We start from the raw sequence: 12,222 nt of genomic DNA on the forward strand, positions 1-12,222 counted from the left end.
CATGTCACATCTCCACTCAATTGTTCAGTAAAAAAAAAAAAAGGATGCTTAGGACAAAATTCACACCAAGTAAAGCAACAGACAGCCCCTAGAGTACATACAGGACAAAATTACCAATTGCATCAGCCAACGTGAAATGGATGCTTTACTCCCAATGGCCTCTACAGTTCCTTAACTGTGGACACATCAGGACCTGGGTATTCAATCCCCGGTCTACACACTGAACATCTGCATAGGTAGTCACTGTACAGGCAAGTCTCAGCTTCTCAAAAACATTCCCTTATTTAAAGCATTAATGGGAATTAATCCAAGATATGTTCAAGTAAGTATGGCAACAACAGCAGAGGACAAGCAGTAATCCCTTAACATCAGGATGTTTTAATATGATAATATTTAATATTGCAGTATGTAGCTGAGCAGCCTGGCTGGCTCTTCAGTAGTTTTTAATATTTCGCTGTTTAAAATACAGAAAAAAAAAATAGCCTATGTTTACTTTGACACTGAAAAGCATTTACTGGAAAACAGAATCCTTACAAGAATTAAACAAGCAACAATAAAGCTGATACCTGAATATTACGTCAAAGCATTACAAAATGTATGCAGTTTTCCAGGCAGAAGAATGAGATTTAAAAAAATAAAATGGAAAAAACTTATTAGCAGATACCTATCAGTAGCACTGACAGAACTACAGATAAAGAACATACTGCAAGAATAGAACCAAGTGGGAGAATAATCTTACTATTTTTGCTGGAGGGGAGGAAGGGGGAGGTCTTAAAACACCACCCCTATACACACACAGTTTTGTTTCAAATGTAGATCTGATGCCTAGGATCTTCTGTATTATTGACTTGAAATACAAGTTGTATTGATACCTTGTATCACAAGTTTGCAGCTTTTAAGTAAAAAGAAATTGACTATTTGTGGACAGCCCCATAACTGAATTCCAGTGGCTAACCTCAACAGAAATCAAAAAAGCTGCCCATAGAGTCTACTGCACAACTGAGACACAAAGCACATGATTCATGTCCAAACTGAGTTTATCACAGAGCTGCCTACCCAGGAATGTAAGTGGAAGTAGAACTAATTTGTATTGGTTTAATTGGTAGAACTGATCCACAGCCAAATAACTACAGTTTGTCTTGTACTATTCATACACTTAAAACTCCACTGAAAAGTATCCTGTCTTCCTTGTGCTTTAGCTATATCTCTAAATTTAGTTATTATTTTAATAGAATTTAACAAAACTAAGTCCTGCAACTCATTCACCTCAAGAGTAAAAATACTCCCTTACACAATGAAATACGACAATGAATACACAATGAAATACGACTTTCTATTTGGGAATAAAACTAAGACCCAGAAATTAAAAAAAAAAAAAAAAGAAAGGCATTACTGAATTTCAAGCCAGTGATCTTCAGTATTACTTCCAATACAAATATAAAAGACCAAGGCAGGAATCAGAAGATCACTGAGCTCAATAGTTCTAACTAACACAAAACTATCAGAAGCTACATGTCTTTTACCAAACTAATAATCTGAATGGCATGTTAAATGTGTTAAGTATCAAATGCTGATCATATTTGCCATCTAGAAAGATAATACTTACCTGTCCTGCTTTACTAAACCTGTGGCCTGCTAATATCATATGAAATGCAAACTTTCTAACCATGGGACTTTTCATGTTTATAAAGCAGTGTGCTGCCTGCTCCAACAGAAGCGCACTACGAAGATCTGAATCCTATTTAAAAGAGAAAAGGAGAATTAGCCTCAAAATCAAATATAAATGTAACTGTAACAGTAGCTTATTTTAATGCTAACAGGAAAAGGATGTAACATTGCTGTAAAGCTAAAAAGTCTTAAATACAAACATATGTACGCACACAAAAATAAATGAAAACTAGAAGTATTTTTCACTTTGTCACATGCACGGTGATAAAGAAATAGTGATAACCAAAAGTGCTGTTAACAATCACCTCCCTCCATCCCCATTTATAACCCAGCTCCAGTGTGAGTTACAATAAATATGTTCTGCCTCTTCATTTACTCAGGCTATGAAGGACTCTGCTACTCTTTCTCCTCCCTCTCCCCCTTGATTTCAGATACTGTCTTATTTCAAGGCTTAATAAAATTAAGGGAAAATAGAGGAAATGTAGCTTAGTGAATTTAGATCATAAGAACCAGAACGTTTTCTTCACAGTATACAATTCCTTACTATTATCCCCTTCTCTTCTCATGCCAAGACACAGCTATATTACTCCAACCAATAAGAATAGAATCTATTTGATTTTACCAGTACTCACACAGTATCCTATATTTTCCTTGCAACTGCCAAAAGGCAACAAAAGTATACTACACATAATTTAAAGAAATAAAATGATTGCACACAGCCACTAGTATTTATATTTAAGTAACTTATACTGCTCACACAGAATTTTGGTTCCAAGTTTAAGTTGAAGGGGCAAGAATGAAGCTATAAAGACACTTGAGAGAATAACTTACAAAACTAAGTAAATTTATTCCGTGCTTAATAAATTCCAGGAATTCTTAGAAGCATCAAATTCGGTACAGCTGGCTACAAAGCCAGAACTAACTGCTAGATAGACTTTCCTCCAAGCTATACAGAAGATCCCTGAAAGAGCGTGGAACAAATGTAATACCAGTAATAGTTTAGCAAGACCCTTTCTGGGCTGCTGAGAGCTAGTTCCATGCTTAATTTAAACCAATTAGTATTACAGAAGTGTTCGGGCTAGCTTTCACTTACACAGTAAGCTTCTAATGATTCATAGCAGCTAAGCTGCAGTTATGGCTTCATTGCTTAAACTATTTAGAACTTCTGATTATATGTGATATAGTATTCATCACAACTCTGGCAAGCCATGCTAATATTTTTAACCCACAAGTTCTTAAATTCAAAGTATAACACACAGAAGCTAAGCAGATGTCAAAGAAAATTAATTCCAAAGAAGACAACAAATGTACATTTAGCAGCTGTTTAAAGACATCAAATAAGTCACTTGACTTGAAAGAAAAAAAAGTACTTGTTTCTTCACTTGCAGCATAAACAGCTTTCTTCACTTCAAGCTTTAATTGGCCATTTGCCATCAGTGGATAGCAAGTACCCCAGGATAAGAATCAGTGTCACCTAAAAGCACTTCAGTAAGTACACAAGCAGAGGGAGGACATGAGTGGAATAAACTAGTGTTTTACCTCACTGGTTAAACGAATCAGAAGAGCAGCTGCCTCTGAATATTTGCTTTGACTTTTTAAGATTTCAGCACTGAGAAGTACACAGCGTTCCGCTAGAACCATGTTCCTAAAGCAAAAACAAATATATTAAATATTTATTGAAAAGAAACATTGGAAAACTTTTTACCTCAAGTCTGACAAGTTTCCTCCACATTACAGACTGGTGTTGTTTATCCTTTTTGAATTTAAAAAGGATAAGTGTCAGCCTGTGTTTTGTAGGGGATGAGCTTGTACCATTAAGTTTCTCGTCCTCCTGTAACAGCACCTTTTTTTTTTTTTTAAGTCAAAGCTAGAAAACCTTTGAGCATATCATATTTATAAAACACCAGCTAAAATAATGCAACTGACAACTAAATGATCTGACAAACAAGCCCAACTACCAGAAACAAATTTACTAAGTACTCTGTTAAGAACAGCATGAGTCTCATTCCTAGATGAGCTAACATAACTTATTCTTTAAAGAGGTTATCAGCTTCTGATCTTTTAGTTACTTGCTGCTGTCTGCAGAAAGAAAGTTAAGCTACCAACTAGTTCATCTTTCATAGGATCAGCATGAAAGTAAACAACGTACTTGCAGATATCTCGGTAAGTCTGAATTGCTGTTTCCATATAATGAGCAGGATAAGGTCTAGGAGCTCCAGGCTGAAGAAAAGCTGATACTGCTGCCATTTCCTACAAGGAAGAGTCAGAACTGTCAGTGTAGATGTTTTCAACACATTGTAAATCTCAAAACACTGATGAACACATCTCAACAGCTACTGTCTCAAAATATTTATCTAATGTATTACTGGCATGTAAGAGTGCACCCTACATACTGTAACTGATAGAAGGTTTAATAAAATAGTCTACTTAACAGCTCTGCTTGTAATCAACTAAACAGCAGGAAAAGTTACACACATTTACAGAAGTGTTTTCAGTTGATAGCACACCTCAGCAGTATGCAGCAACAATGATTCAGTACTGCTTTATAAGTCTGAGAGGCAAATTTCCTACTGCAGGAATAATATTTCTGATCAAGTTGCATTTATTTTTAAAATGAGGACTGCTTTCTAAGTCTTGCTTAAAGGAAATTTTTCACTCTTCAATTTCCAAGGAAATCAAGTGTTATTCTACTCTATTAAACACATCCTCTAAAATTATAGTTCTTTCCTTACAGGGTGAAGGCAGGATAGCAAACTGTTCTTCCACAGTAACTAGAGACTGTAGGTTTCAAAAATTAAGAGCTCTATACACCATTCATTAAGGAATTATTAAGGAATTAAGGTATCTTTTGAGATTAGCAAAATGCAGTGCAGCTGTCATACTGCAAAAAAAAATACACATCTATTTAAAGGCTTTAATTCAAGAGGGAACTGTGTACAAAAACACTTCCATAGGTCTACAAAGCAAAGTTTCAAACTTGAGTTAGACTAAAGTCTACGAATCAGCTCCTCAACGTTGTTAAAAATTGTTTGTCTTCCCCAGTGCTCTTACTCATCTTATTGAGAATTACTTCAGTCCCACATCTCCATTCTTAAGAATTAATGATTGAGAATGTTATTACTGATGAACTACACTGTGAAGATATACCCAAAGTACACCCCTCAAAAATCTTAATAAAAAATTGTACAGCACCATATTTATAGTGATACATTTGCCAGGAAGTCAAGACTAATTATTAAAGGATATACTATAGAGTTATTTCCGACCCACTTAAGTTATTAGACAAGTTTAAAGATCCATTTTGCTAGAGGTTACACTATAAGTATGCTCCTTTCTGTATTTTACATTTTAAAAATTAAGTCTCCAATTTTTATTCACGCTTTTATTCCCTTCATAAAACAACAGCCAACAGCTTTGAGAATACTTTAGGACTTGCTGAAGATATGCAGCAAGTTTGGCAAGACCATTATAAATTTGGATGTGGAAGGAAGAGATCGTGTTTTGTTACTTCCAGACATATATCAGAAATTACAGCAAAAAGGTCATAGAATATTTAGACTGTGAAGTACTAACCAGTGCTCCAGCTGCATACAACATTGCCTGATCATTTAAGAAATCTTTCTTTGCTGTATGGTAACAACTATATGCAAGTTCATAGTGTTGCACCAAAAAGCACAAGTCTGCCATTTTCCGGATTTGAAGTTCTGGTGCTTCTGGTGGATACCTATAAATACAAACACTTCAATTTAAAGCCATAATTTCAATATATAGAGCAAGACATACTTTATTCTCATCTTAATTTCTATTCAGATAGAAGAAATAAAAACTGCATTACTTTCAACGTTACCAAAAAACAACTTACTAAGAAAAGTGAAGCTGCTTCCTTTCTGCCATGGGAAACTTGGTTTCGCAGCCTACTTTCTGATTAACAAGATTCACTATCCCACTAATATTCAAAGAAAGCATTCCTCTGAATGAAACACTGAAACAAGTATGCAGCTATCACTGAAGCTGCTCACTATGATTAACTGCTAGAGCTAAAGAAACCTGTAGGAGAAGGAAAAATAAGACTTTACAGACTGTTCACCTAGCTGTAGTTATTTATCCCCACTTCTCTTCAACAAAGAAAAATCTTAGAAAAAACTATGCCTCACACCAAAATACAAAGCAATTTTATGTCCTCTGTTAGTATAGTAACTTTTGGTCAGTCAAGTATATACAAATCTTTAGTGCAAATTCAATGTGTTTTCACCTACATTTGTTTGTAAGACTTTGTAGGAAGCAAGCCATACTTACGAACTCAAAATAGAAAGTTGAAATGAAGAACAGTTTGATTATGAGCCTTAAGACAATTAAGACAAACCACACAGATATAAAGCTGTAAACAAGGCAGAGTACTTCATGTGATTGCTCCACTAATCTAAGTCTTACAGTACTGCTGATTCAATCCACTTTGAGGAATACCATTAATAAACATGGACTTCCCCTCCTAAGAAAGAGGTACGTTTTTATTTTCATTCAAAGGTAATGACTGAAATAACTTACAGCAAACCAGAAGTATTCTTCAGTTCATTTATACTTTTCTCTGGAACTTTACTGCCACTAAACCATTTTTTAGTAGCAGAAAACAATGATCGACTCAAGCCTTTCCTGGATATTAACTGCAAGAAAACAACAAATTAGAATACTAGACTGCAAACGATATAATTAAGTTACACCCAACTACAAATCCAAGCTCCATTAATACTTCCCAAATTCTATTTTTTTCAAGAAAACAGAGGGAAGAAAAAAGTGAAAAGAACATGTCATTGGAGTGAATCACTGATTGACAGACATCGTAATCCACATTTAATGAACCTCAGCTGTCTAGAACTGTTTACTGCTGCTCTAAAACTTCAGATATCTCAATCCAGAAAAAAAAAAATCTGATGCATTTGCTTGAATGCAGAGTACCTACTTTCTGGTATATTTCAAGAGAGAGCATTCTCCCCATCACCATGGGGAGCATCACCACATTGTAACACTGTTCTGCAGTGTCAAGTGTGCTAGTTATACCTGCAAGCAAGGTTACACAGTGTTGTTCTTTCAGAGAAGTCCCACAAATGACGAATTTTCCACAGGGAATTACCATTCCTCCAGATCTAAGAAAAGCTACATCTCTTTTTAAAGGCAATTAAAAAACATAACTTTTTCTTTTACATGCATTAGGAATATATTACTAACATTCCTAGCCATAAGGCTACACTTTTTATTTAACCATAAAACTTTCCCAATGTAAACACAGCATTTATTAAATTCCAGAAGTCCAATCAGGGAGATTGTGATCCTCACAGCATACTGTATTACTCTCAACAACCCTTTACTAAAAACTATAGCCTAATTGGACAATTCAGTCAAAAGACAGTTCAGATAACAAGCTGATATTTGGGTCCAGGTCAACTGCTAAATCCAGTAATTTGATTACACTTAAGTAATTCGACCCATCTCTTCAGCTCTTTAAGATACATAGAAGTGAAATACTTTTAAGAGAAAAGATCTTACTGTGACAGAAAAAACTTTAAGGCATGCCCATGCCTTGAAATAGGCACGAAATTAAATAGCATACTTCCAAAGAATCCTTTTGAGACACAAATATTTGGCTGCAAAAACTGCTGATATCAGAACAGAATTACATGATTTAGGATGTCCATGCATTTCTTTCATTGCCAAGAAGTAGCAATTGAAGCGTCCAGCTTTTTTGGAGACATATTGACAAAGATACATTTCTTAGCTTTAGTGGTGCATTCAAGTATTGAGAAAGAAAGTACATTTTGTTCTCCATGCTAGAATTCTAGAATTGTCCAGTACAAGCATAACAAAGATTTTAGGAGCAAAGGGTTATCTCTGATAACAGTTCAGACAGGCTTTCACCAACAAGCCACCTTTGTACTGAAGTTTTGTTGACACAGGTGTTGGGTTTTGGTGTGTTTTTTTGTTTTTTTTTTTTTTTTTTTTTTTTAAGGACAAATGGAGCCAAAAGGATAACTGTTTCTCTTAAATTTGCTTACAGCTTTCAGTAAGATTATTGAATCACTAGATGCACAAGGAAGTACTAATTTCAGAACAGACTGTTGGATAACTGGATTTATACCACAATTGTTTTTGACTAAGAGTACGTAAAAGTGAACTGACCTGATCATTGAGTTGCCTTATTGTCTTCTCTATATGTGGCAAAAGTCCCCTAAATGTAAATTCCTGTATGAACTGCCTAATTCGATCATGATCTGTGAGTGTTAAACAAGCACCATGAGGCATTCCGGAGTTCAGTTTCTTTGACTCCTGCAGTGATGTAGTAGCCTTCAAGTAATCAGTGCTATCCAAACTGCCGCTGGGATGATCCAGTTGTAAGGGATGAGTCTTGAAGTTGTTTGACAGGCCATCTATTAAGAGATTGAAACACCAAAATCCTCGTATGAAGTTACTGAAGTATTTATGGTTTTAAATGTCATTTTTATTAACCTTAATGTTTTCCTTATTTATAACTCTGTTAAGCAGAGTTACTCAACCATTCTGCACTACAGATCAGAATCAGCAGAGAACTACGTGAATATTATGTCACTCCTGAAATTAAGAAAGCTCAGGAAGTCTCAGGAAATGCAACATGCTTCAGAAAGTATGTTTTCAGTTCTAGTCTAGAGTGCAAAGAATTCCCAAATATGCTGATTAGTATCAACAGCACAGAAGGAAAACAATGAAACAGTATATTTCAAGTCAAATATTCACGAAAAGATGGACACGCATCAATTGCTACAGTGGATATCATGGATCAAATTATTCTTTTCTATTTCTAAGGTTAAAAACTCTAGTTTTCTGTGCCTTTCTGAGCAATCATGGTGATAAAGAACTTCAGAGGAAGTCCCCTTACTTCAATAAGAAGGGTGACTGCTTTTGCATCTAGCTAGCCAAACGAGATCAAGACACCTACTCACTCAGATTTTAATAGTGCTCAAATTTATAATCTCCTTCCAATATATCAGTTTGCTTTATCTGGGCCTTGCCAGCACTAAGCAAAGCTGAGCTGTGAAAGCAAATTATTAATTGTCAGAGTTCAGAGACAATATGCTTAGTCTTCAAAAAAGCCTAATACATCAATACCCGTCTCATTAAAGATACACCCCCCAGTTAACATCAGTCTATTAAATCAACATCATGTTTTCATTTGTTGACATACAGTTACTACCTTTGAGCATCGAGGAAATTATAAGTAATAATCTCCTAACAAAACACAAAGTTTATAATTACAAACTTTTTTCCAATCTCAGTTTGTGGGCTACCTTACATTTATCCTATATCTTGATTAAGTTTGTAGATTTATGGAACTTTGTCTCAATGTATTAAAATTAGTTTTCAAAATATTCATGAAGTTTTAAACCAATATAGTTAACACTTAACATAGCAGTATATATAATCGCATGACAGAACCTGCCCAGCACTCAAAGAATTACTACCACAGACAAGGCAGCTCTATAAAAGTTATCACATCAAAAGTTTGATGGAAGTTATATAAATACCTTTAATTTCATTATCTAAGCCATCTGATATCAAGTGATCAGTACTCTTGTTTGAAATGACAGCATAAGAACAATCTTCATAGCAATCCTACCGGAAGGGAAAAGAAGTTAGGACTTTAAGAATAACAGAATACACACAAAAGCCAGTCAACAGTAATTGTTAACTTTATAGCAGTTAACTAGATTAAGAAAGTGCATTCAATTAATGTTCGTATATATCCACTGAAACATTTTTTAAGCCTTTAAGGTCCCAACCTATTGTAAAGATGAAAGTTATAATAACCAACAGATGAAGCAAGCTTCTTCTGGTTTGCTCAAAAAATAGCTTCACTGTCAACTAAAGCAAGCAGCTCCAGCAGCTAATTGGAACTCTTACAGAGCAATGTCTATAGCAGTAAAAATATGCTCCCTAAAGCAACTCCTGAACAAACTCAAAAAAACAACATACAATGTGGAATAGTTGACATGGAAAAAAAAAAATAAAGATTAACTAGTTTATGGTGGAACATTACTCACTGCTCCTCTTAACAGTTTACAGAATACGATTAGCTTTGGTTTTCCAGTGCCAGCTAGGTTTGGTAAAAAAAACTGATTCCACAGACATCTCCTAACCAGATACCGTTAGAACTGCAGTACAGTCAAAAAATAAATTCAAAAAGGCACATTTTTTTGGTCTTGAAGTCAAAAATAGACATTTATGGCAAACAGAACTCAGAACTCTGAACATACACTATCATTTGTTGTCTTAGCAGATGACAGGCTATACTTGACTGCAAGACCACAAAAAAACAGCCATATTTTTTATGGAACTACATGAACCTGTAAATTGAAACATTCTGGAAATGATGAAAATGAAGGTAAAAGGTTACTACAAATAAGACTTCTGCTTTATGCATTGCAGGCAATCTCAGGAGTCCCCTATTTCCACGTTCCTTTCAGTCTAGCACTTCTGTGCTTCTAAGAGTCACTAAGCAGCATAGATGACAGCTCTCTGAAAAAGGACTCACCTAATGTCCTCACAAATGAGTCAGGTTAAAAAAAAAAGCTAAATCTTACATAACTGCCTTAGTCTCTTCTACCTATTAGCTTATTCTGTAAAACCATATACATAAAACTAGGAAAATTTTAACGCAACTAAAATGAGCATTAATATGCACCTTAGGTGGTTGTTTTATTTATTTTTTTTTAAACGCCACAATACCTGGTTTTGGATAGTGTTTTTCTGAAGGTACTGACTCCAAGGATCTGGTATCTGTTCATCCGTTCCTCTGTTAGACACCCGTGAATTTATTTTCAGCAAATAGCAACCCTGAGTTCCATACCTCTGCTTCATCTCTTCATAAATGGTGTCAGCTCTGAAAAAAAATACAGCAACATCTATTCATTTTGATATTAAACCAATTCTAAGTGTCTACCCCAACAATTTATTCTAGACTATTACATGTAAGGTTTAAGAAGCATAAAACACCAGTTAATTTTTTTTTCAAGAGTTAAACCAACTATCTCTGAGAATTTACTCAGTAAGCTAGCAAAGAAAGCTTCTACTTCAAGAACCTGGGACTGATTCTTTTTATATTTTTTTGTTTTATGTGAACACAATAATTAGACCTAAAAATACTATTTAATGAAGTCTGCCTTGATAATTGCATACTGGTTAATAGATTCTGTTGTATGCCTAATCTCAACAGCAATTTATAGATGCAAGCATTCCAGTCAAAACGTTTATCTGTAAATTCACTGAAAGCAGAAGACCCACCTTTGCTCTTCTCCCGTGCTTACATCGTGCAGTAACACGTAGTATTTGAGCGTGTTTGGTATAAACCATTTTGGATACATATATTCACTACTGTGCTGAATTCTATGTTGCTCTTGAGACAGCTTCAGAAATTGCTCCACAGGCTCCGGTTCACTAGAAGAAACTACAAGCATACCTAAATTCACGTTAAGGACATTTACCAAAAGAGCCCAGGAACAGCCACTCATGATAAAATAGGCAGCATATAAACACTGCATTCATTCTGTTCTAAACCTATAAAATACACTGCCATAAAAGCAAGTGCAACTAGAACTTCGCCTAAGTCTCAATAAAAAACACTATTTAAACAGTCAACTAACTGTTAACATCTGTAACTAAAATGAAACAGGAACTAGCTCTAGTTCTGAAACTAAATCCAAGTTTAACCTGACATATAACAGCTAACAGTTCATCATATTTCAAATCCAGGTCCCATGTGAAACTTTTCTGTAGAAATATAACTGAAGTTCACTTCAATGTTCACTTTGCAATGTTCAAAGAGTTGGGACTTTCTTTTTTGGGCATCACCTGAGCAACAATAACAGCCAGTATTCATAAACACAGCAACACCTACTAAGTAAAAAACGGACGTGTTCTAACTTTTACTTCGATGCAACTCCATTATCATTAATAAGGAACAACTTGCTCTGCCACAGGTATTCACCAAATTAAAGGCATTAAATCAGAGAGGCCAGAAAGCAAACTGTACTTTACATTACTGCAAAGGCCAGATTCAATATTTTGCCAAATTAATTCTGTACAAGATTCTGTCAAAACTTGTACAGAGGTATACCATGCTGAAATTGTTAATTAGTTAAGAGTTAGAAACAACGTATTATGAAACCTTCAGCATTATCTTTACTGTTCAGCTTAACACCAGCTACACCATGAAACAACGTATATTTTTATTTTTCCTGCAGGCAAACAAGTCAGGATTAAGTCACAGCAACAAAAACACTGAAAGCGTTTAGGCATTTTTCCAGACTACTTTTTGTCCAATACAGCTAAAAGTCCACTGTTTTTTCAACACACCCTTCCTAGCCTCCCCCATCCATCTGCTAGAAAAGCTATAAAAGGCTGCAGGTGCATCCCATGCACACAAGTCTCTGTCGTGCTTGAGGACCTAAAGAGTTATAGCAGAAGCTCACTCATCTTAAAGTGTTACACGTATTAGCTCAGAGTTCAAAGTGTGGCTTTTACTACAGAGAA

General features: G+C 35.1%; 1 protein-coding gene across 5 annotated transcripts in view; it reads right to left on the reverse strand.

The window, feature by feature from the left end:
- Positions 1-12,222, reverse strand: part of TRAPPC8 (trafficking protein particle complex subunit 8) — a 50,254-nt gene that overhangs the window by 26,718 nt on the left and 11,314 nt on the right. For all 5 annotated transcript variants that reach the window (XM_048049351.2, XM_048049350.2, XM_048049354.2 and 2 more), the window contains 9 exons: positions 10,975-11,149; positions 10,420-10,573; positions 9,219-9,306; positions 7,840-8,087; positions 6,214-6,329; positions 5,242-5,392; positions 3,818-3,918; positions 3,208-3,313; positions 1,607-1,738 (listed from right to left, as the gene is read on the reverse strand). In XM_048049351.2, the coding sequence (XP_047905308.2) occupies positions 1,607-1,738; positions 3,208-3,313; positions 3,818-3,918; positions 5,242-5,392; positions 6,214-6,329; positions 7,840-8,087; positions 9,219-9,306; positions 10,420-10,573; positions 10,975-11,149 (1,271 nt within the window). The remainder of the gene's footprint in view (positions 1-1,606; positions 1,739-3,207; positions 3,314-3,817; positions 3,919-5,241; positions 5,393-6,213; positions 6,330-7,839; positions 8,088-9,218; positions 9,307-10,419; positions 10,574-10,974; positions 11,150-12,222) is intronic.

Source organism: Anser cygnoides, chromosome 2 (assembly GCF_040182565.1).
Source record: "Anser cygnoides isolate HZ-2024a breed goose chromosome 2, Taihu_goose_T2T_genome, whole genome shotgun sequence".
Classification (NCBI taxonomy): Eukaryota; Metazoa; Chordata; class Aves; order Anseriformes; family Anatidae; genus Anser; species Anser cygnoides.